At 39.6% G+C, this 22,043-nt stretch overlaps 2 protein-coding genes across 3 annotated transcripts in view; one reads left to right on the forward strand and one right to left on the reverse strand.

Annotated features, from left to right (window-relative positions):
• The window catches only part of LOC102203160 (tripartite motif-containing protein 3-like), a 17,939-nt gene extending 12,291 nt beyond the window's left edge, over window positions 1–5,648 (forward strand). The window contains exons 10-13 of one of the 2 annotated variants that reach the window (XM_005736004.1): window positions 577–636; window positions 864–934; window positions 2,956–3,096; window positions 3,187–5,648. In XM_005736004.1, coding sequence (XP_005736061.1) covers window positions 577–636; window positions 864–934; window positions 2,956–3,096; window positions 3,187–3,339 — 425 coding nt within the window. In that variant the 3' untranslated portion in view covers window positions 3,340–5,648. The remainder of the gene's footprint in view (window positions 1–576; window positions 637–863; window positions 935–2,955; window positions 3,097–3,186) is intronic. The other variant, XM_005736005.1, reaches the window with a different exon arrangement.
• A 257-nt stretch (window positions 5,649–5,905) lies between these two features.
• Window positions 5,906–22,043, reverse strand: part of frem2b (FRAS1 related extracellular matrix 2b) — a 49,408-nt gene continuing 33,270 nt past the window's right edge. The window contains exons 7-24 of the mRNA XM_005736007.1: window positions 17,836–17,985; window positions 16,727–16,936; window positions 16,445–16,642; window positions 16,104–16,268; window positions 15,730–15,912; window positions 15,504–15,634; window positions 15,225–15,380; window positions 14,672–14,975; window positions 14,428–14,559; window positions 13,919–14,250; window positions 12,154–12,346; window positions 11,925–12,029; window positions 11,568–11,695; window positions 11,338–11,472; window positions 9,912–10,038; window positions 9,129–9,316; window positions 8,892–9,038; window positions 5,906–8,068 (exon numbers count right to left, since the gene is read on the reverse strand). Of these exons, the coding sequence (XP_005736064.1) occupies window positions 7,571–8,068; window positions 8,892–9,038; window positions 9,129–9,316; window positions 9,912–10,038; window positions 11,338–11,472; window positions 11,568–11,695; window positions 11,925–12,029; window positions 12,154–12,346; window positions 13,919–14,250; window positions 14,428–14,559; window positions 14,672–14,975; window positions 15,225–15,380; window positions 15,504–15,634; window positions 15,730–15,912; window positions 16,104–16,268; window positions 16,445–16,642; window positions 16,727–16,936; window positions 17,836–17,985 (3,482 nt within the window). The 3' untranslated portion in view covers window positions 5,906–7,570. The remainder of the gene's footprint in view (window positions 8,069–8,891; window positions 9,039–9,128; window positions 9,317–9,911; window positions 10,039–11,337; window positions 11,473–11,567; window positions 11,696–11,924; window positions 12,030–12,153; window positions 12,347–13,918; window positions 14,251–14,427; window positions 14,560–14,671; window positions 14,976–15,224; window positions 15,381–15,503; window positions 15,635–15,729; window positions 15,913–16,103; window positions 16,269–16,444; window positions 16,643–16,726; window positions 16,937–17,835; window positions 17,986–22,043) is intronic.

The following is a 22,043-nucleotide window of genomic DNA, read 5'->3' on the forward strand; positions in this document are numbered from 1 at the left end:
TATATATATATATATATATATATATGTGTATGTATGTATGTATGTATGTATATATATATATATATGTGTATATGTTCATTTTATTAACAATGTGTCTTACAGAAAATGACAGAGATGAAGTTTCATGTATCAGGGCATGTGGTTGGGCCAGATTTACAAAATTGATTTCTGTTTCTTCACAGGAAAGTTGATTTGAACAGTGCTAGTGATCAGCATGTCTCTATGCACCTTTCATTTGTTTTAACTAATGAGTGCATGTATAGCTACTTGCTTAATTAGAGACATTAACACACAGTTAATGTTTTGGTTGTTGCACTGATTGTCCTAATTATAAATGATAAATTATACACCCTGTCATCATAGCACAGCTGGAGTCCGCAGTTCATGATGTACACTACTGCATGCCAAGTTTTGACGATCGTCCTTCCCTGTTGTTCAGATGTGGGGGGGGGGACTAATTTGCATGCTTTGCTGGAATCCCTCATTGATGCCGCTCCAGTTGTACAGCAATATTTAAGTTGAACTCACCCGTTCGTTCACTTTCATTTCTCACTTATAACTTTTCTTTTCTTTTAGAGAAAAGTGGTGCAAACATTGCACTGGATACAAAGATTAGTAAATCTGGCCCTGTTTTCAGTAAGTAATATATTCACTGTGACTGTGAGCTAAAACAATGAATCTTTGTTCTCTTTTTCTACATGTTGGTGCTTCAGCCCTGTCATGTCTCAGCTCTGAGAGTTTCTCTGTGATCACTTGGTGTCTTGTTTTTGATGTCCAGAAATAGTATGCCGCTTCATCTCATACACTGTAAACGGACGGATGACTCATCTTTGCTGTTCCCTCCCTGTCTCCTCTGCTTTCAGGTCCTCACTTTGTGGCTGTAAATAACAAAAATGAGATTGTGGTAACAGACTTCCACAACCATTCAGTGAAGGTATGGCTTGTTGCAAGTATGTGCGAACATTATGTTTGAAAACCTGGGGCTTCTTCCAGAAAGTGTGTTCAATAAACCTGAGTTGATTAGCTCTGAGATCAGCAAGTCTGAGTTTTCGGTTCCAGAGCAGCTGAATTAAGGGTGTACATGAGTAGAAAAAGAAAACCATCATCGGTAGTGCTCCAGTATCAGGACTCACCATGGCAACGGGTAAATAAAGAGCAAAGCCTCCATTTGAATCCAGTAAACTGAAAAATATGAACATGCGTCAGTGCTGACCATGGTATTTATCTCAAATGGTAGGGCAGGAAAGAGTAACTTTAATCAGGTTGGTCTGCTCTGTCGTCATCATAGGCAGACTGTGGTCATCATTATCCCAACTGGAATTTTCACTAGATAAATCTGTAATCCTGATTTTCAATTTGATTTTCAAATCTAATTATTCAGCCATAACCCAACAAGGGTAAAATATAAGTGAAAGAAACAAAAGATAACAGACAGATTACTTATGGACCGGTGATATTAATTACCCAGATAGCAACAGACTACAGGGCAGATCCGCCTTCAGGGCATTTCGATTAATTAAATAAAAGCTGTTTTTCCTACAGGTGATGACCATTCATTGTCTGAATGATTATTTAGTAAAAGCTGAATCTTCTAATGGAGTGTAAAAAGCTTAATTTTTCATACAGAGAGTTTCATTATTTCTGAGATTACTGAATAAAAAAGTTTAATGAAATTTACAGAAAAAAACCCTCTGCTTTAATGTTCCCAGTTTAACCATTTATAATCTGATCTAATTTCAGCCTGCACTGATAGATGATGGCTTTTTTACAGTCATAGCAACGGTGTTTAGATGTTGCTGTTAATAGTAAAAGTTTAGTAATAGTTTCTAATATAATTGAAATGAATGTAAAGTTGTTGTTGGGTTTTTTTGTAATTGCAAACAAGTTTAAATTTAAATGGCTTTTAAAAACATTATGTTAGGATGAGGTGTTTTAAATAAAGAATGCAGATTATAATCAGAAGAAATTAAGCTGTTGAACTGATTCAGATGGATGAGCTGGGAAATGACTGGTGCCAAACTGAGTCTGGGTCTGATCCTTATCCATTTTGGATCCGTCCCGCCGTGCAAGTGGACTCCAACATGGACACAGTTTGCTGATCTGTTACAGAGCATATGAATTTCAGACACTGTGCCTTTGACAGCATTTAATGACTGAAACGCAATCTGTGAACACATTGCTGAACATGAAACGCTCAGGACACAGGCTGTCTGTAGCTGCATTTAAAACCTCATGACTCAAAGGCCTAAAGAAAATCATTTCAGCCTCATCTTCACTCAAATGTTCACATCCTCTAGAAGATCCAACTGTGACAGACATTTTTCACAGTGTGACCAATTACAGTGTGGGGAAAATGGCTGACAGTCTGACAGCTGCATTACTGTCTAGAGTGTGAGAGACAGAAAGATGGAGACTATAGATTTTAGTGTGAGCTGATTAAAAGTCTGAGTTGTAATCGCTGTCTCCATCCTTAACAGTTGACAAGGGAATGAATGAAAAAGTCTTTTTAACCACTGGTTGTTGTTAAGCTCAGAGTTCAAGTCAACTCTCTTTCTGGAGCCTAAAACTCAGACTTTCTCTTAATTCAGGTTTAACAAAGTCAGCGATGTTAGCTAAACTCTCTTCCTACAATAGGACTGAAGTCACTTTAAGATACCAAAACTGAAGCAACCCTTTCCGATAGCCTCTTTATTTTGCAGGTTTTTTAAATCTTAAAATAGTGCTTAGCATTCTGATAAAGGCTGCATACCTGTTCCCCCCCATTGTTTTCAGCCATGCACTTGGACCGATTTTAAAATCAATCAGTTTCAACAGAACAAGAAAAGGCAGGCAGACTCAAACCAAACCAAACCAAACACTGCTGTACTTCTCATGCTGTGAGGATGTGACTGGCATTTTTCTTTACTTGTCAGCATCATTCACCCATTTTCTTTTATGCTTAATCTTACCTGACAGGTGTACAATGCAGATGGGGAGTTCTTGTTTAAATTTGGCTCACACGGAGAGGGGAACGGCCAGTTTAATGCTCCAACGGGTGTGGCTGTGGATGCCAATGGAAATATCATTGTTGCTGATTGGGGAAACAGTCGGATCCAGGTTAGTTTGAGGAAATGAATAACTGGAACTGCGTTACACTTGCAGTAGTCACTCATCTAATCTGTCCTTCAATTCTCCATACCCATCCAGGTGTTTGACAGCTCAGGGTCTTTCCTCTCCTATATCAACACATCAGCGGACCCGCTTTATGGCCCCCAGGGCTTGGCTCTCACATCTGATGGCCACGTGGCGGTGGCAGACTCTGGGAACCACTGCTTCAAGGTCTACCGTTACCTACAGTAGATACCCGAGCTAGCCATCTTAAACACCGCAAGCACTGACGACACAACCAATGTATTCCACAAGGTGCAATGATTTTTCCAGTACAGCCTTTTGTGTGTCGCCTCACCTTACCTTTATGATGTGAATTGACCATAGACAGCATAAAAGGTGGACGTCGCTGACATCATCCATCTCATTTCAAAATACCAGATGTGATGAGGAGGGGTGGGTTTAAATCTGAAACTGCTTGCTTATTGGCTAATGACTTACAAGTGGTTAGCCAATGATTGGGATAATCATAGCACATTAATTAACAGATAATGATCCTTTTTAAAACATTGTATGACCAAGATTTACAAAATAGACTTAATTTTTTATTCAGTGTGCCCCAAAATGAGTGACTAAGTCACGAGGGAAGGGTTTACAGAGGTCAAGACAGAAAGCCATTTTCCCATAAACATCTATAGGGTCAAAGTCTTTTTGCAATTACATCTATTGCATTCTGATGGCCTTTAAGCTGCTGCTTGCACTGGCTTCCTTTTTGCTTACCTGGAAACTACGTCCATGTTTTATCCTGTCTGTGGAACTGACGGTTAACTTTAAAATTGAGTGACGTAGCGTAACTCGGAACAAGCGATGACTTGAAGCTATGGAGTGGTTTTTGAAAATCTGCAAATACTGACGTGGATGGTATTCTTAAACAACACTTTCTGTGAGAGCTGACAAGGTAGGAGATAGTTGGAACTATTTAATCAGCCATAACTCGTCCAGATGCATGAAACTTTACTTTATCTTGATACCTAGACAACAACACAGTGCACCCATTAGTTGCTTTCTCATGAACTAGTTAATGCTTACAGTGAAATAAACAGCGCTATGCTTCTCCAGCAATGAAATGTAAAACTTCTCATTTACTGACATCTCACATAAGTGTCACCACCATCTGTGCATTGATTTGCTGTATGTACTGTATATACATGAATGTATATTGTGTATATTAGATCACTCCCTATGTATGTGCTATGATTTTTTTTTTTTTTTGGAAACACTCAGCCTTGTGGCAGTCCAGATCACAGGAGTCAAGGATTCCCGGATTTTAAACATGTGTATGGCAGCTGTTAAAGAGTGTGCTTTCAAACATACCCAGCACATGCTTAAATGAAGAATCGTCATATTTATTGCAAGCAGCACAATGATCGTTTTTGTTATTATCTGTTATCTTGAAGGGGGAAAACAATGTAAAATGCTAATTTATTTTATTTTATACTAGCTCAGCATTTGCAAATTATTTTTCTAAATATTTTTTCTTTCTTTCAAGCTTCACACTTTCTCCCTTTCCCCAAATTAACCCCTTAAAGCAGAATTCAGTATCCACCCGCATCTGGGAAATGTAGATCAGTGTTTGTGCACTTGGGCAGCTCTTTTCCAAAGCTACAACCCTATCTGGTTTTTATTTACAATAACAACAAAGTATATCAGTATTTAGGTTTCTGTGTTTAGGATTTTGGGTTCATAGAAGCACTGGCTTGCCTTTAACAATTCAATAGCTTTTATTCAAGTGCTACCACCTGGATAGAAATAATACAGATATCTCAGGAAATCCATCCAAATTTCACAATATCGGTGGAAGAATATTAAATAGTTGTTTTTTAAAAAAAAAAAAAAAAAAATTCATAAACTCATAGACATAATAGTGGAACAGACACATTGGGAGCTTTGCGAGAAAACTGTTAATTTGTGCAAATTTAATCTGAATCCAAGGTCATAGCTTATTGGGACGGAAGATGAATTCTGTTTTATTGTGTTTGTTGCTTTGTGGTTTTCATATTAGAAACTGTTACAGATGTATTACCAGAAATGACCGTTTATGAGAGGACATTGACTAGCAAGCACATTCACGCTTAAGAGTACACTATTTGTGATACTGTTCTAAGCTTTCTGTCAAATCTGAGTCTCTGCCTGGCTTCCATCATGCCATGACTCTAAATGAAGGACTCATTTGTTCATTCTATGTAATGTCAAACAAAAACACGGTGCCACGACAGAAGAAAGACCGGGTGCAAGTCTGACTTAATTAATCACAGTACTATGCTCAACACCCAGACACTTCCATAACCTTTCAGTGTGGAGCTTTTCTGAGCTGCAGGATATGACTCAAATTCTACCAGTTAAGTCAGCTAGGAAGCTGTGGTTTTCATGCACCTCGACTCGTTGCCAAACAGGAGCAAAGACATGCTCATCTTTTTGAGATGTGTCTAAAGCATTTTATCCGACCCAGTCTTGTTTTCTCTATGAATATGCACTGGTAATAAAAGCACATGATTTACTGAGCTGCCGTGTATGTGTGTGACTAACATTTGTTTGTTTGCTCTGCAGGGAAATTTTTTTTTCTCCCCAAATAAAACCAAATCGTTTAACAGTAGTGAAAATGAAATTGTAATTTACACAGGCACTGGGGACACACATTTTGGGCTACAGTGGGTACAAATTTCAATTTCACTGGCTTGTTATGACGCTGCTTTTCCCAATATTTCTATATTTATACAGATTTCATGAAATCATTAAGTTCAATGCTATTTTCTTGAAAAATTATTTATTTGTAGACCATGTTGTCTTCCTGGTCTATGTTACAAATACTTACAGCACATACAGTATGCATCTTTTAACAATAACTGTTCCCAAAACATCCAAATGGTATATTTATATGTAATACATATGTGTATATACATAGATACATCAATGTGCATAAAAAATGCACTCAGCGTATTAGAGTATAGTAAAAGAAGCACAGTACATTGATACAGTGTCAAACCTAGATTAGCAAGCAAAATGTGCACTGAAAAACAAAAAACTCATACTGTGGATAAACATTTCATCAAGGTATTTTATCACAGGTTGCATAGAATTGTTTTCAATTTCAAAATAATAATAAAAAAGCAAACAAACTTGACATTTATAAAGTGATTATGAAGTTGATGTTTATTATAGGATACACAGCAGTATGAGGTAATCAGATTTTATGGCAACATGGATAAAGTTTTTAGCATTTTTTCTTTCAATGCAAACTGTTAATATCTACTGCAATATCACAATAATAAGCATGTCATACCGTTTGAGAAAAAAAGATTTGATGAATCAAAGGCGAAAAAGGATTGATTTGTGTCAACAGAACAATACTTGGAAAATAAATATATTTAAAACCAAAATATCAAAAAATCAAAGAGAGAATGATTGCAGATTAAACATTTCATTCCCTTTAAGTGAAATAAAGCATAAAAAAAGCACAGTCAACATGTAGCCCTGTTGAGAAAGGGATTTAGCAAGCTCTACAAAGCTACAGTGGGAAACACTTACAGTAGAATTTAAGCGTACCAGTTATGAATGTAGTTCCTGTTAAAAATAATGGATGTGAAACCATTACTACACTACACTGTACACTGCAGACCAGCTATCCCGAAAGCTGCTGTAACACCACAGGATCCTTTAAGAGAACTGTTTAAGTTCCCCCATCTGATTCAGTGTCATATGTTAACTAAGAGAAGAACAATAACCATTAGATAAATACAGTTTCTCATGGGATATACTGTAAAATACAAACATGTGGAAGTACAGTAGATCAGACACATTTGCCACAAGCCAGTTTAAATCAGCAGTGAGACTTTTTTAAAATCCTAAAGTACAAAAATTAATTGCATGCAAGAACATAAGCACAAGAAAATTATATTCACTTGGATGATTTTCAATTGAGCGTTTTACTGAACACACAGGACACACATTTTACATCATAAAACCGTAAAGTCCTGTGACTTCTTAGGCACACACAGAATCGAATCATTCTCTGTAAGAACAGACAGGTTTTTCCAGTGAAAGCGTACTGTGGACAGTGTCAGCAAATGCAAAATATCCGGCCTCTCTAGACCTACTCAGCAAAACACCAAACGCCATTCAAGGTAAGAGGCATCTTCTGTAGCACCTTTGGAAACCTAATAACACCTTTTTGGATCAAGTGGCATCAAAGGCCAATTAATAAGTGACAACTTGGCAAGTGCCTTAAAACAGCTACTAACACTGTCCGTTTCCTAGTGTCCAGACCACTCTCCAGCATGAGGAGTGATGCAATATTTCAAGTAGATTTCTGAATAGAATCAAAGCTCTTGTAGTTTGTGTTGTTTCACACGCAATCTTCAGTTTTTTTATGTAAATGTGAGGCACTTGCAACATAAAATAACTTTCTCGATCTTCAGTCTATCAGTTAGACCTCTGAGCTGTCACTGATGTTTTGTGTCATCATGGGCTCTGCGCTGCTGGAGTTCCTGGGCGCTTCTTTCTTCTCTTGTTTGGACCGAACTAGTAACACCACCACAATGATGACGAGAACGGTAAGTAGCAGCCCCACAAAGATACCAATCATCAAAACCAGGCTGTCGTCACCGTCCCTCTCTTTGAGCTCTCGAGGGATGTGTCCTTTGGTAAAGATCTCCCTGTCCGGGCTCGTCCTCTGTTGGCCACTGCGGTCCAGGGCGATGTGCAGGATGTTAGTGCCACGATTGTTACTCACACCAATGTCCTCTACTATATCTAGGACATCATTAGCTGATCTTCTGAGGCGATGTTGACTCTTCGGTAGCAAATCAGTGTGCTGACTCATCACGTGGTACTCCAGGCTTCTCTTCCCTATGCCACGGTTAGCATTGTCCTTGGACCGGACAGTGTAGATGGTGTGTATGTACCACTCTCTTCCTGCAGCCACCTGAAACGAGCAACAGCTATTATTTTAATGTCCATCCATCCATGTGTCTCAAATTACCCAGGTAAAGAAAAGGACAGAATTGATAAAGGGGTTTTTGCCACCTCCTCCCCATATTTTAGTGGAAGGCTAAAAGTATATCTATTCTCAGAGATCCTTAACTGCCAGCTTTATTAAACTATACCCATTAGAGTCAGATCTAACAGTTCCGTGCAGAGAGTAGTACGTATGTGCTATGAAACCTTTATTTTTTGACATTTTCTTGTAAGGAACAACTTCAGTTTTATTTTGTGATTAAAACAGAGCTAAACCTCACAGTTCAGTCCAGTCACTGCATAAACTCAATAGAAAAGCACAAAACTTGTTTAACCATTGGAAAATGCCCTGCCAGTCTGCAGACTTAATGATACTGACTTTTCCTTGTTAACAAGCCAAGAAACATAGATTCCCTGACCAAAAGCAGCAATTTGGACATGGTGAAAAGTGGAGAGTGTGAGTCATACCAAAAATACATAACTCTGGTATCATAACCTCTATGAAAGCCAACCTAAGGAGCTTTTCATGAGGGCACAGACTGTGTCTGGTCATTAAGTCTTTTTCTCTATCAGCTTGTTAGGGATAAAATGTCAGCGCAATAAAAACCCATTAGTCTAGAGCTATTAGTCTGTGATCTCTACAGAGTGGGATACCATGCTCACACCATAAAGGCAGGTTAAGTTATCTCTAAATAGTTTCAGTGTAATGTTTTCTCTGGAATGAGTCATAGGTTTGTGATTTTAGATCGTGTGAAGTATTTAGTGTGTGTTTCCAATTAGTTTTTACTGACCTGGAAAAGAGCTGTAGAATCCATTCTGAAACCATCTGAACCAGGTTGTCTCACCAGTGCTAAAGCACCGGGGTCATCCACTGCCAGGAAGGCATTAAAAGGTACATCACCAAATACCCGAGCCTGTGTCTCCGGCTGGGCCTTGTCCTGAAGTCAAAGAATTACACAGGAAACGATGAAGTTTGAATAGGCCCAGAGTACACGTGATACTATAAGAAATATTCTTTTATTACTTACAATGATCTTGAATCTGTAAAGCAGTGATGGAGCATCAGCCAGACAGCCGAACTCAAAATTGCTCGGATTATATTTAGGGACGTATCCATCTGCTCCAGTGCACAGGAACACTTTTTCGATGTTACAAATAAAGGAGCTGCCCAAGTTCTGTACTGGATCCACCATCACTCTCCCATAAACTGCATCCCCTGATAAAAAAGAAGTAAAGATTTCATCACGAGTAAAACATCAGTCATTACAAGCATAAATTTGATGGTTTAATGAAAAGTTAGTAAAAGTGGTTCTATTATGCCTGCAGATTCAGTTCTCTCAAATGACTGTACTTTGCTCAGCTATATAATGAGGAAAAACCACTAAAAGCCCAGCTAAAACCACTCTCACTCTCTACAGTGACTCAGACAGCAGCTTCAAGGACTTTAAGTGTTTTAAGACCTTGTTGATGGACACAAAATGCAGGCATTCTCATAATTAGCCTGTTTAGGAAAAAGATGTGGAAGTAGTCAGAATGGCACTTCATGAAGCCCTCATTTTCCTTTCATTTTGTTTTGTTGAGTCAGTAAATAATGGGGGACGTTTCTGCCAAATCAACAGAACCATTCATCACACAGGGATTTCTTCTAGAATGAAGAGAAGTCCACGCAGCTGAGCAATGAAAACATTCACAGAAATATTTCGAGCTTGGAGCATATTTAGTTCCTTTAATGTTATTTTTTCTTTTCATATTTTAATTTTTTATTTTTTTTTCAAGATTTTCAAGGCGTTTTAGAAATGTTACAGTATTACCCTCTGAGAAAGCAGTGTCACTCTCCTGTCCAAAGCCCATGGAGCCGTCTGAGAGCCAGAGTGTCCGTTTAGAAAGTAAGATCATCTGTGTGTTTAGACTGAACTCAGCAGCCACTGGATCACTAACCTAAAAAGACACAGAAGACAGAAAACAAAAAAACATATTTACTATTTATTTATAGTTTAGATATTTAACTACCAAATGTGAAGATTTGAATGGTCTTCTTTTTCTTTTACTTTGTTAGACAGACCCTACCAGTAACAGGTTGGACTCCCTTTTGCCTTCAGAACTGCCTTAATTCTTCATGGCATTGATTCAACAGTGCTGGAAACATTCCTCAGAGAGGAATTTAATCCATATTGACATGAAAGCATCACATAGGTGCTCCACATTTATCAGCTACACATCCATGATGTGAATTTCCAGGTTCATCACATCCTAAAGGTGCTTTATTGGACTGAGATATGTTGACTGTAGAGGCCATTTAAGTAAAGTTGTCATGTTCAAGAAACCAGTTTGAGATGATTTAAGCTTCGTGACAGCCTGAACTGCTGGTAAAAGACAACAAGAATCCAGGCTTTCATGATATTTATGCCAAATTTGGACCCTACCATCCTTATATTGCAGGAAACATAGAGAATCATCAGTCTAGACAACATTTTTCCAACCTTCTATTTTGTAATTTTGGTGAATTGTTTTACTTTGCAGCCTTAGTTTCCTGTTCTTAGCTGACAGGCGTGGCACCTGGTGTGGTTTTCTGCTGCTGTAGCTGACAGGTTTGATGTGCTTTTGTGTTCAGAGATGATTGGCTCTTTGAGTTACTGTTGCCTTCCCATTCGTTTGGAGCAGTCTGGTCATTTTCCTCTGACCTCTAACACCTAGAAAAAAATCTGCTAACTGGATATTTTCTCGTTTTTGGACCACTTTCTGTAAACCCTGGAGATGTTTGTGTGGGGAAATCCCAGTACATTAATAGTTTGTGAAATATTCAAACCAGCCCATCTGACACCAACAAAGACAACGTTTATAGTTACTTAAACACCTTTCTTCCCCATTCTAACGTCAGAGAGAGGATTGTATTTTCTGAAATTCAATCTCCAAAACATGTGATGGTGATTAATTTTAATTTGCTTTTTTTTAAAAAAAAAAAAAAATTGCATTTGCAAACAATAGCCACAGAATTTATTCCAGAAACTGCAAAAACGAAATTATCCACTGGCACCATACTACCAAGTTCAGTATGCCACTTAATTAAGACATTTTTTTAAAAAATAATTAGGGGTTTTGTAATAGTGTTTCATTGCTGTCACAGTAGTTAAAATGTTTATCACTTAAACAGTGTAGCCACTAAACACAAATACATTTCATTCTGAATAAATGGTTAAATCTGATGCAGGCGTAACTTGTTAGACAAGGTGGAATTACCTGCTGAAAGCGGATATCCAGGTCAAAGGTGAGAGGCTCTCTGGGATTGCAGACAGGAGGGACTGCGTACTCCAGGCTGGGAGGGGACGTACAGGGGAGGAGCTTCACTGTGTACATGCCAGAGTAGTCACGCACCTGAGTGGAAAAATTCGATTAATTAAGAATAAAGTGTAAGAAAAATAAATGAGAAAACAAATGCGGCTGTTTTTAAAAGCAAACTCTTTCCTCACAGCAAAATCAGAGATGAATATCCACTGCTGGATAGGCTGGCTGTAAGTTGGCTCAGTCCTGACAAGGCTAAGGTTAAAGGTTAAACCAGGGTGTTCAGGACACATAACCATGGAGGTGAGTGGTGAAGCTGTTGGGAAAAAAGACATCAGTCATCAGAAGCAAACATAAAACAACCTTATTGGTTAATATCATTAGTTAAATATAAGCCACGGGTAAAATCTGCAAAGCCGTGGTCACCCTTTTTTACACTAAACATCTTCTAGAATCTGTTTATTTGACATTTTTGAAACATATTATGACGTGCTAAAGAGCAGCATTGCATTTAAACTGCATATTATGTAACTGATGTGACATACCTGGATGTGAAAACACAAACAGGCCTCTGAATCGAGCTTCTGTGCGGAAGTTGACAACTAGTTGTCCTTGACTATTTATACGCATGCTGGTTGGGTAAAGGGCACCTGCAAAGACAGTGACAGACTACTTTAGGTTGCATACTTCATTAAGTTATAGGGCCTTAGATTGTAGAAATGACATAAAAGTATTGTGTTAAATCTTTATTGCAAACAGCAGCTCAAATCTTGCCTTGTAGTTCAGCTTCTGGCGGGCTACCGATTCCATCTCTCCATAAGATGGCAGTGTCGTACACAAATGTGAGCCTCAGCTCCGACTGTAAGTCAAAGTGCTGCCATCCTCCCGCTCCCACGGGGGAGTGAAAGACATATGACACATGTAATGGGACTCGTAGGGTCACAAAGGACTGGACCAGATTAAGCACCTGCAGTGACAAAGATTAAATTTAAACTTCAAAGGCGAACCTGGTCTTGTTCCTGAGGTTCAAAGACATAACAACATCACGACATCATCACATAGAATAGCTCACAAAGAAAATGAGGGATAATATTCTGCCATTGTGGCTGTTTTAAGGTATATTTTGAAAATGCTTCATGTTATTGAAGTTAATAACACGCATGTAGTCATGTGTACAGTATATGTGTGTGCTGTGGACCTAAAGGACACTTTACAGGGAAATCTGACACCAACAAGTCCAGTTTAAGATGTATAGTAGTAAGATATGACTGCATTTTTATGCAGTTTTATAACTGTCATGTGGCTGCAATAATGCTCTACATATGTGATACTGCTGCTGGAGATACTGACTCACTGGAAACATTCCTGCTCTAAAAGAGCTGTCTTAAAATGGTCAAAGTGGTGAAAGTGGGAGCAGTCTCTGGTATCTGCACTTTCCTCTGACCTGTGAGCGGTACCTGCCTGCACTGGCTCTGTGTTCATGTGGAGACGTGCCTACGCCTCTGGGCATTTAGAGCTCAGGCAAACGATTTGCAGAATGGCCTTCTGACACAACCTGCTGGGCTTTAATAGATTCCTGTGGCCTGTTAGGCTGGGCACTAAGCCCTGCACTGTGACATGACAGTCGCCCCGACCTGCACAGAGTTGTCTCCAATCAGCCAGCCTGCCCACTTAGAAGAGCACTTGGGTCACAGGGCAGCCACAAAAAAGACTGTTCCTTTTTCCACTGATGCTCAAAGTGAACCTGTGAGGCCTGACTCTATAAATTTATACACACTGTATATAAATGTATACCAGTGAAAAAAAACATCATTAATATCTTTTCCTAACTTATAAATGTATTGTTTGTTTTTTTAAATAATATCTCCGATAAATGTGGTCACTAATAAATAAAGAAATATGCAATCAAGTTTATGTTACTGGCAGCAGACTGCTTACTTGCTAAGACGTGTTTATTTCTGCTATGTTCACTTTTAGATCTCATAACTTAAGGCAACAAAGTTCCACTTGTTGAGAAAGGTTTTATCTCCTGGGTGATGCCCTTGTTATTAAATAAACCCGGAGCTATGTAAAATAAGTATCTCCCATTATAATAGCAAACTAATATACAATTCGACATATCCTCAGAGCCAAAATATATTTGCAAGTGCTGCAGGGCATGAATTAATAATCATCAGCATGGATTGTAGAGGAGGTTTTTACCATGATTTGCCCCCCCGTACGCTTCCAAACCATCTTTATCAACACTGTTTTAATTAACTGAACTTAAATTAAGAATATGTTGCCAAGGTGAAAAAAAGTGTTGATGCCTGTAAGGCATATGTGCCAATAGCAAAAAAAAGGAAAATGGGGAGACTTGCTACTTTAGCAAGACAAAACCATGGTCCTCTCAGGAACTGAAGAGATCTCCAGACAATGTCGTCTTTATCTGCCAGGATTTACCTCATCTTCAAAGTAAAAAACAACTAGGCAAATGGACAAGGCTTGTTTTAGCCACGGGTTCAAAGGTGAGCCAGACCTCCAAGGCAGGACTGCTTACCTGTCCGTCAGTTCCGATGGTGCCTCCACAGTCGCTGAGCAGCTCAGACATGTCATAGTAGCTTGTGAATTCCCACAAACAAGCCTCCAAGTTAAGGTTTCTGTAGAATCGTAGTGTGCTGGATCCCCTGAGGGAAGTGCTGTACTGGTAAGGTGCAGTCTCGCCAATTACTTCTGGATTTTTGGTGGCATCAGAGAGGAAGCCATAACGAGTCTTAACTTCAGTGTAGTCCAGCAAGTTGGAGCAGCGATGGTGCCCAACACGGGTACCGTCGGGGCTAAGCGTCAGCTCAAAGTTTGACAGAGGCCGTGTAGATACTACAGGCAACATACCTACAGAAACACACATATAGCAGTTGGACAGCAGACACATTAATAATTGGTGAATAACTTAAGTAACTTCTTATTAAAAGAATATGGTTGATCAGTGACACGAATGATGTTTCAAAACAACATTCTGTCTCTGCATGATTTCCTATTAGTCTTAATTTTTAGTCAGGAATTGCTTACCATCAATGTGAGGCATGGTGACAGTTAGTTTGATAAGATTGGGGTGGTCTGTGTCTTCTGCTCCACTGTATCGCAGCTTAGCAGAGAAGGGCTCGGCCCCCACTGTGCCTGCAACACGGGGCTGGCACATCCCTGCAACCATGACAAATACAAAGCAACATCAAATATTCTATTTCTCTAAAAAACAGTTCATGCTCTTTTTATGACACTAAATGTTCAAAGTTAGCGAATGGACTAAACTCACCCTCGTCCGTGCTGATGGATACTATGGGGCTAGTGAGTTCTAGACCTTCATCGCCATTAGAGTTCACAGCTCTTGCTGCACACTGAACCCTAGAACCAGCCTGGAAATAGACTGAATCCAGAGTTATCATTTTAGACGAGGTGAAGAAGGTGTCAAAGTCAACTTCCCTCATCGGGCTGGTGACGCCGTCTGGACCAGTGGGGGCGCTGACGAGCCAACGATACCGAGTTAGGGTATTGTTGATGTTCTCGCTGACACAGATGGAGCCTGTTTTGTCGTAGTCTAGGTACTTAGGATTACAAGCCTGGAAATGGGAAAAGAAACAGTACATTTAAGTGAAATTCACCACCAAAACCCACAGCAAAATTGTTTCTTTATGCCAGCGAGGAGCCCTGAAGGTAGCTCGTAATGAACAAAGTGTGCACATCTGTTAAATACTACCTCATTAAGAGATTTCATCTGGACTTGTGAGACACAAAGCTTTGTTAAATTAACCATTAACACAGAAAATGACAACAATTATCTATTTATCATAGGATCAGTTAGGACATACAGTGACACAAATGACTGGGTATCCGGCCACAGGCAGAGAGCCCCTGGTTCCATCAGGGTCATCGTAATGCAGCAACGACACCACTCTGGGCACTGAGGGGAATGTCACATCTGCCATGCTGTTGGTCTCCTCAATATAAATTATGGCTTTACTCATCTGCTGATTGACAATAAGAGCAATTAAGAGAGGTTCTTAAACGGGAACAAATTACTGATTGCAAAGTGATAACGTGGTAATTAGATGCTTTAAAGGTAAACACTAATTTAGTTTGGCTTTCACCTTTGTCTCTGCCACCATGTTCTCATCAGGCTTCAGATGCACAGTGAACGCCTCCCTCATTTCTCTTACACCATCATATAAAATCTCCACCTCCACAAAATGGTCTCTGTCACCTTGTTTGAAAATAATTTCTGCAGAGAGAAAGGAAAGACACTTGACAAATATATTTTCGAGCAAATTTCAGAATTGTGCTAGAGGGATAAAAGTGCCTGGCGGTATTATTTACCCTCAGATATGGGATGGTAGTCCTCCCCAGAGGTAGCAGATCCATCTTTGGTGTGAACTCGGACAACAGAGACCTTGGATGTGTCTCCAGCACGCAGCACTGGGATCCTTACTACAGACACTTGGCCACTTTCCTTGGGCTCAGTCACACTGAATTTGGTCTCTCCAAAACTAATAATTGCCTCTGAAAAACCATGAAATATTGACAGTAAAGTATAACTGTGACATTTCCACATACCATATATTACAGTCACAGTGGGCACAACCTTTGTGATCTGTTAAAAAACACTATTGTAGATCTAATCTAACTTTAAATGTGTTATAATGATATCAAAAGCCTTTACACTGTCTTTAGCCCAAAAAAAGGATTCTTACTGTCGCCATCATCTTTTATCTTAATGAGTGTTTCATTTTGCTCTCCAATGGATGCTCCAAATGGAGAGTCACTCTTAGGGCTTCCCAAAACAAGACGGAGCTCTTCCTCTTCCTCATGTTCAGTGTCATCAACCAAAACCAGTAAACACGGTTTTTCAATTTCTCCTGAAAAAAAGTACAAATGAGTAATTAACCATTCCAACTATATTTCAGAATTGAATGTTCCAATTTAATTCTTTTTTTTTTATAGCACAAGGTGTTTTATAATACTATGGGCAGGTAAGAAACACACACACACACAAACCATGTAAGAGGACATGTGTAAGGTTTTACTACACAACCTGGTAAGAAGGTGATGATAGAAGCGTCTGTGTTAGGCCTCTCATTGAAGTCCATCATGACCTGTGCTGTTCCCTGTCTGCTGTAACAGCGTACTGTGGACTTGTAACTGATATCACCGCTACGGTATACAGTGGCTGAGATCTGCCCCAAGTTCTCATTGCCCACATACGTAGCTTCACGGAACTGCACCTTTGGCACTAAAACCAAAAATCAGAAATAATACATAAAGATAAGTGTGGCCATGTTAATAAGCTCTCATTGCATCCCATATTTTCACTCACAGTCAGAAACTGAGTCGTTGATGATGATAGCAGTCTTGCTTGGCTCCCCGAGGATCCCATTCATTGGCATCCGTAGTACCAGTTCAAACTTCTCTGGCCCTTCCAGCACTGGCTGACCCAGATCATCCAGGATTGTCACACGAACTGTCTGCATGGTGACCCCTGGTGCAAAGTCTAGATTCCTGCTGATCCCCACGTAATCCACACCAGCTGCCCCACAACACAATATAGGTCAGACGTGTTTCAAAGAACAGTGTTTATAAAACGTAGTGCATATAGCAAAAATCAACTACAGTACATGACCATATTTTCCTTGACAACAGCTCTCATGTTCATAATGCATTTGTGAATCTCAGGCTGCAAGCAAGTTGAAAAGTTCTATACTTCATGCTAACAAAATGCCTGTTTCTATTTCATGTTTCATAGGCATGAACAATTGGAATTTGTTGTGATATTAAAGCAGCACTGCTAGAATCTGGACATCTCCCTGAGTGCTGACAGGTTATTCATCTGCTATTCCGTGAAGAGTCTGAGTATTGAGAGCTCAAACTTTGCCCCCAGGCTTTTTTTTCATGTACTTATGACCCACTTATGTGTGTAAGTGTGAGTCTGAATTTCTAACATGCTGCATATGATTAGATTTTGGTTATTTTTGCAGTTAAAAAGCAAGCAGGAGTAGAGATATTAGGAATCTGTGCAAAGAAGAGAAGACTGCCTGGGGAACCAGATAATAGACGCTATAGGGCAGACTTGAAGGGATAGCAACCAGTCTTACAGTCGAAAGCGGTTAGGAACAAGCAGAACAATTGGCATGCATTCCTGAAGCTCTATTCTCAGTCAGACTGTCATTATCCTCACAACAATGTGTAGATCCAGCGCGTATAAGACATGGTCCGAACAGAAAAGCCCTAGCTCCCCTCCCCCCACCTTTAACCAGTGTTTACATTCCCCTAGGCCATCCACTCAACATATTCAGTGCTGAAATCTGTTTGCACAGTTGAGCTCAAAATGACTATCAATGTGACATCTTAAATCTTTTGTTTTCTGTGATTTACATTTATCTAAGAATAAACTAGACAACGCCGTTAGAGAAGGGGACCAGCAGATACCTTCAGCTGAGACCGGATCTGTCTTTCTGGAGCGCACTGTGACACTTCCTCCTTTGGAAAGATCAGTCCCTGTCCTCCACACCTGCACCTCCACGTAGCCATCACTCTCATCCACGTGGTAGTCTGTGTTGCCAAAGTAGAAGACGGGATCTGGAAACGAGAGAAAAAAAACATGAGGAAAAACACGTGGGAGAATGCAGATCATAATAACCTTCAACATGAATCACAACAGGATATCTGAATGTCTGGTGTAATTGCTGAGTTGAATCTTTTAATAGGTAGCATAACCTGTAAAATTATCTCTGATTACAGGAGATTTTAAAGGAACATTTCCATTGAATAAGCAGCAGGTAGCGAACACAGTAATTGTAGACCTTAAATAGTGCTTTCTAACTTCCTGGCACGATGTTTTGGTGGCATTCCTATAACTGTGACAAGTATCCAAAGGGAAAAAAGAAACCTGACGGCTGGTTTTGTCCTGGTGGAGCTCACTTTGATAGCGATGGGTCTGAGAGCCAGACAGGAGGCCTGACAGAAGGTCTGGGGGGTTGTAAAGCTCCATACGCCAGCCCAGGCCTGCCTGACTGCAATTAGTGTTTCTATGAGCTGAGCTGAGATTCCACTGCAGCCAAACTCACCCACTGTTATTCTAGTTAACTCTTTCAGAACCAGTGTCCTCGCAATGATGTCCAGCATGTTATGCTGCAGGTGAAATGGTTGTGTAAGGGTTTGGACTTTGGTGGACATTCTCCTAAGAAAATGCTGTAAGAATTTTGGGGGGTTTAATACAGATTGCTGTAGACACTCCCTGTAGTACCGCTCACAACTGAACATACTGATAACGACATGAATGAACAAAAAGTTTTACATTTGGATTCCATAAGACCTTTTGCCACTCAGTCCAGTTTTTGTTTAACCTCCTAGGACCTGGCGTCCACATATGTGGACATAACATTTTGGGTTGTCTAGACCAAAATACTAATTTTTGCTCTACAAGGGCCTGATATCCACGTACGAGGACATTATACTGCCACTCTTCTATTAAAATTTTAAACAAATATCCTCATATGTGGCTCTCATTTTTCTTAAAAACAAAAATCAGGTAAAAAACAATTCCCCCATTTGTCCAGTTTGCTCACTGTTTTTAAGGACACACTGCACAGCATGTCAAGACATGCAATGTTTTCAGCTAATAGCTCTTTGGAAATCATCTTGTTGGTGCACAAATAATAGTTGCTGTTAAATGCCTGTGCAGACTGTTTTTGCAAAAAGGTGCTAGTAACATAGTACCTAAAAATACGTTTTGACAATGTAAATTGTTTCTTTGCCAAGCTGTCTGTTATGTGTAGATACAACAAAATATAAAGGAATGAGAGGTGGCTCAAGATTTTTGCACAGTACTGTAGTTAATATCACTAATGAGAGCCACAACTGAGCAGTAAAAACCTTGGGCTTTCAAAAGCTACTGTGACCAAATAATGAATAAATTAAGTGAATGTCATTGGCCATGGGCAGAGTTGTGGTTTCCATGACAATACACCTACAAAAAGGTACTTAGCTGTTTCTCATCACACAGTATGGGGCAAAACTGTATATGTGGAACGGAGCGATAAACGCAATGAAAAAAAAGAAAACCTAACCAAATCCACGCTGTTATGCGTTATGATTATGTTATCTAGTGAAACCAAAACGCAAGACCAAGGAAACAGAGAATTAGTGACAGAGATTAACTGTCAATAGTGCTGCCAGGCTCAATTACAGATCAGGGAAAAGTGTTTATTATTTTTCACCACATTATACTTCTAAGTAATCTGACTCTTAGAAGATCTTGAATATTTTGATGCAGTCTGCCGTGGCAGCAACTGCTCGATGTTAGCAAGAAAAGACAAGTTCAAAAAAGGAACGGGTCTTTTAAGCAAAGCCTGGGGTTTCATGGTTCTTAGAGAAACCATCTCTGCGATTGAAGTAATATTATTCCTAAGTGTAAGCAAAGGACATACGACTTTTATGCTTTAATCTGTTCTGAGAGCATGGCCAAGACAAAGAGTGGTGCATCAAGAGTCTTGCAGCTGCCAGAATTTCTACCCACAGAGAGAACAAACAAAGATGGTTTTGGCTGCCTGCAGTGGGACCTCAACTGGAAGAGTAATCAGATCTACTAACCTGAGGTTAGCAGCCAGCAACTCAGGCCCTGTTGTACTAGCCCAGTAATCAGATAAGGTTTGTGCAGCAGACAAACACTGAGCTTCAAAGAACTATGACTCATTAAATGAAAGGTAAGCCACCATATCCTTGATTCACGAGCAGTAGCCTCCTATACCTCAAAGCACATCTAAGATTACATGGATGTTAGTGGTGATGATGCACATTTAGACCTATTTGTATTATGCAAAATCATGTAAACTATTGAAATCCCATATCTTTGTAAACAGAGGAACAAACTTTAAATGTGGAATAAAACCAAAAAGCCACAGGGCTTCTTCTTTTGAAATTAAACATAAAAATGTAGATCAGAAGTAAGAGGCCCTTTGATTTAATCATTGTGCTCGTCCCATTATTGTGTAATATGCCGGAAACACAATAGCAAACAAAGAAATATCCTTACTGTTGCATATGAGGGAACATAGTATAAAAGAAGAGGCACAAGGAGAGACGCAGACATCCCTAAGGAGACTGTTGCGCTCCCACTGACTGCTTGATTTCACTTGAACTTTGCATGACATTCCCACAGCGTTAAGTGGCTTGTCTAATGGTGAGATTCAATTGAGCCCTGGCAAATGCACTTCTGCCCACTGTGTGCTAGACAAATCTCTCTGCAGCAGAAAATGCATACAAAATCAACTCCATATTCAATACAGGAAAATCAACAACTTTAACAACGGCTGACAGCAATGCAGGCTTGAAAATTCAAAGCAAGGTCTAGATTGAGCCTCTTAAGGCCGACGACTGAAGTCAGCACTTCTCTGCTTAAGTGCTTTAAGACATCTGTTTATATCAGAACGAACGGGAATCCAGGTGAGACATAATGACAGGGTTTGAGAGGTCTTCCTCAATTCATCCCCATCCAGGATGTACAGCACATGCACTGAACCCGCCCATCTTTCAAACAGGTCATAATCATACCTTCAGAACCAGTGCGAAATTTACAGGCCAAGTGACACGAGATGATAAACACACCAGTCAAGTCTTGCTGTACAAGCATTCTCATGTCTTTCACTCCCAACCACCAAAATATTTTCCCGGATGCAAAGTCAATATCAAACAGCAATTACCGCTGCAAGAAAGGACAAGTTTCTCCGAACCATCACAGGAAAAGCCAGAGTGGAGTCTGTAAGGATGTGGCCGTTTATGCGCAGATGGTCGACTGCTGGGAAAATAGCAGGTATTCTATGGTTTGCAGATGTTCCTGTTACTGCAGAATACCCGGACAGCTTGAAAACCTTAATCCCTTTCAGTGCTAATAATCTACAAGATTTAAATGTGTCCAGGAAAAGTAGTAATCATATATATTTATTGTAATTTATTGCAACAATCTATCTTATTGTTTAATATATGTGGTTTCCAACCAGAATATACATTTATTTTACTAATTAGCACACTTTCACCCACAGAGAGCGAGTGAGAGTAAGAGAAAACCACCAGACTAACATAGAAATATGTAAAATTGTACAACTCCAGAGACCACCTGGGGAGACTTTAAGTGATGGATCAGTCAAATTTCCTTCAAAAACAAGAATATCAGTTTCTGTGCCGTCTCAGAGTCTGGCGGTATTGCCTTACTTTTATTCCCTCTCTGTGGGTGAAGGTGTGCTAATTAGTAAAATGAATATTTTGGTTGGAAAGAAAACATGTCTTCTGTCAGTGCCACAGGTCTTTAACAATAAGCTGACGTTTAACAATAAGCTCAGAGCCAAAAGGGATTTTTCCAGTTTTTTATGACAGGGCAGTAGCGCTGTAGTGTGTATTTTTTTTTGCATCAGTGTGTATTTCTGTTGATGAGAAGAGAACAGAAAAGGATTGTGAAACGCTTTGCATTTAGATCTCAGTATAAGTAATAGAAACCACCTGAACCTTTCTGAGCATATGCAGGCACCGTTTCATGTTAATTACCGCGCTGCCTTTTAAATTTCTATAGAGCTTGTCAGTTTGTAGCTTCTTTTGTTGTTTACCATTTCCTTCATTGTTACGTTCTGCTGTCTTCTCTTGGC

Source organism: Pundamilia nyererei, unplaced genomic scaffold, assembly GCF_000239375.1.
Source record: "Pundamilia nyererei isolate P.nyererei 1_Seehausen unplaced genomic scaffold, PunNye1.0 scaffold00066, whole genome shotgun sequence".
Lineage (NCBI taxonomy): Eukaryota > Metazoa > Chordata > Actinopteri > Cichliformes > Cichlidae > Pundamilia > Pundamilia nyererei.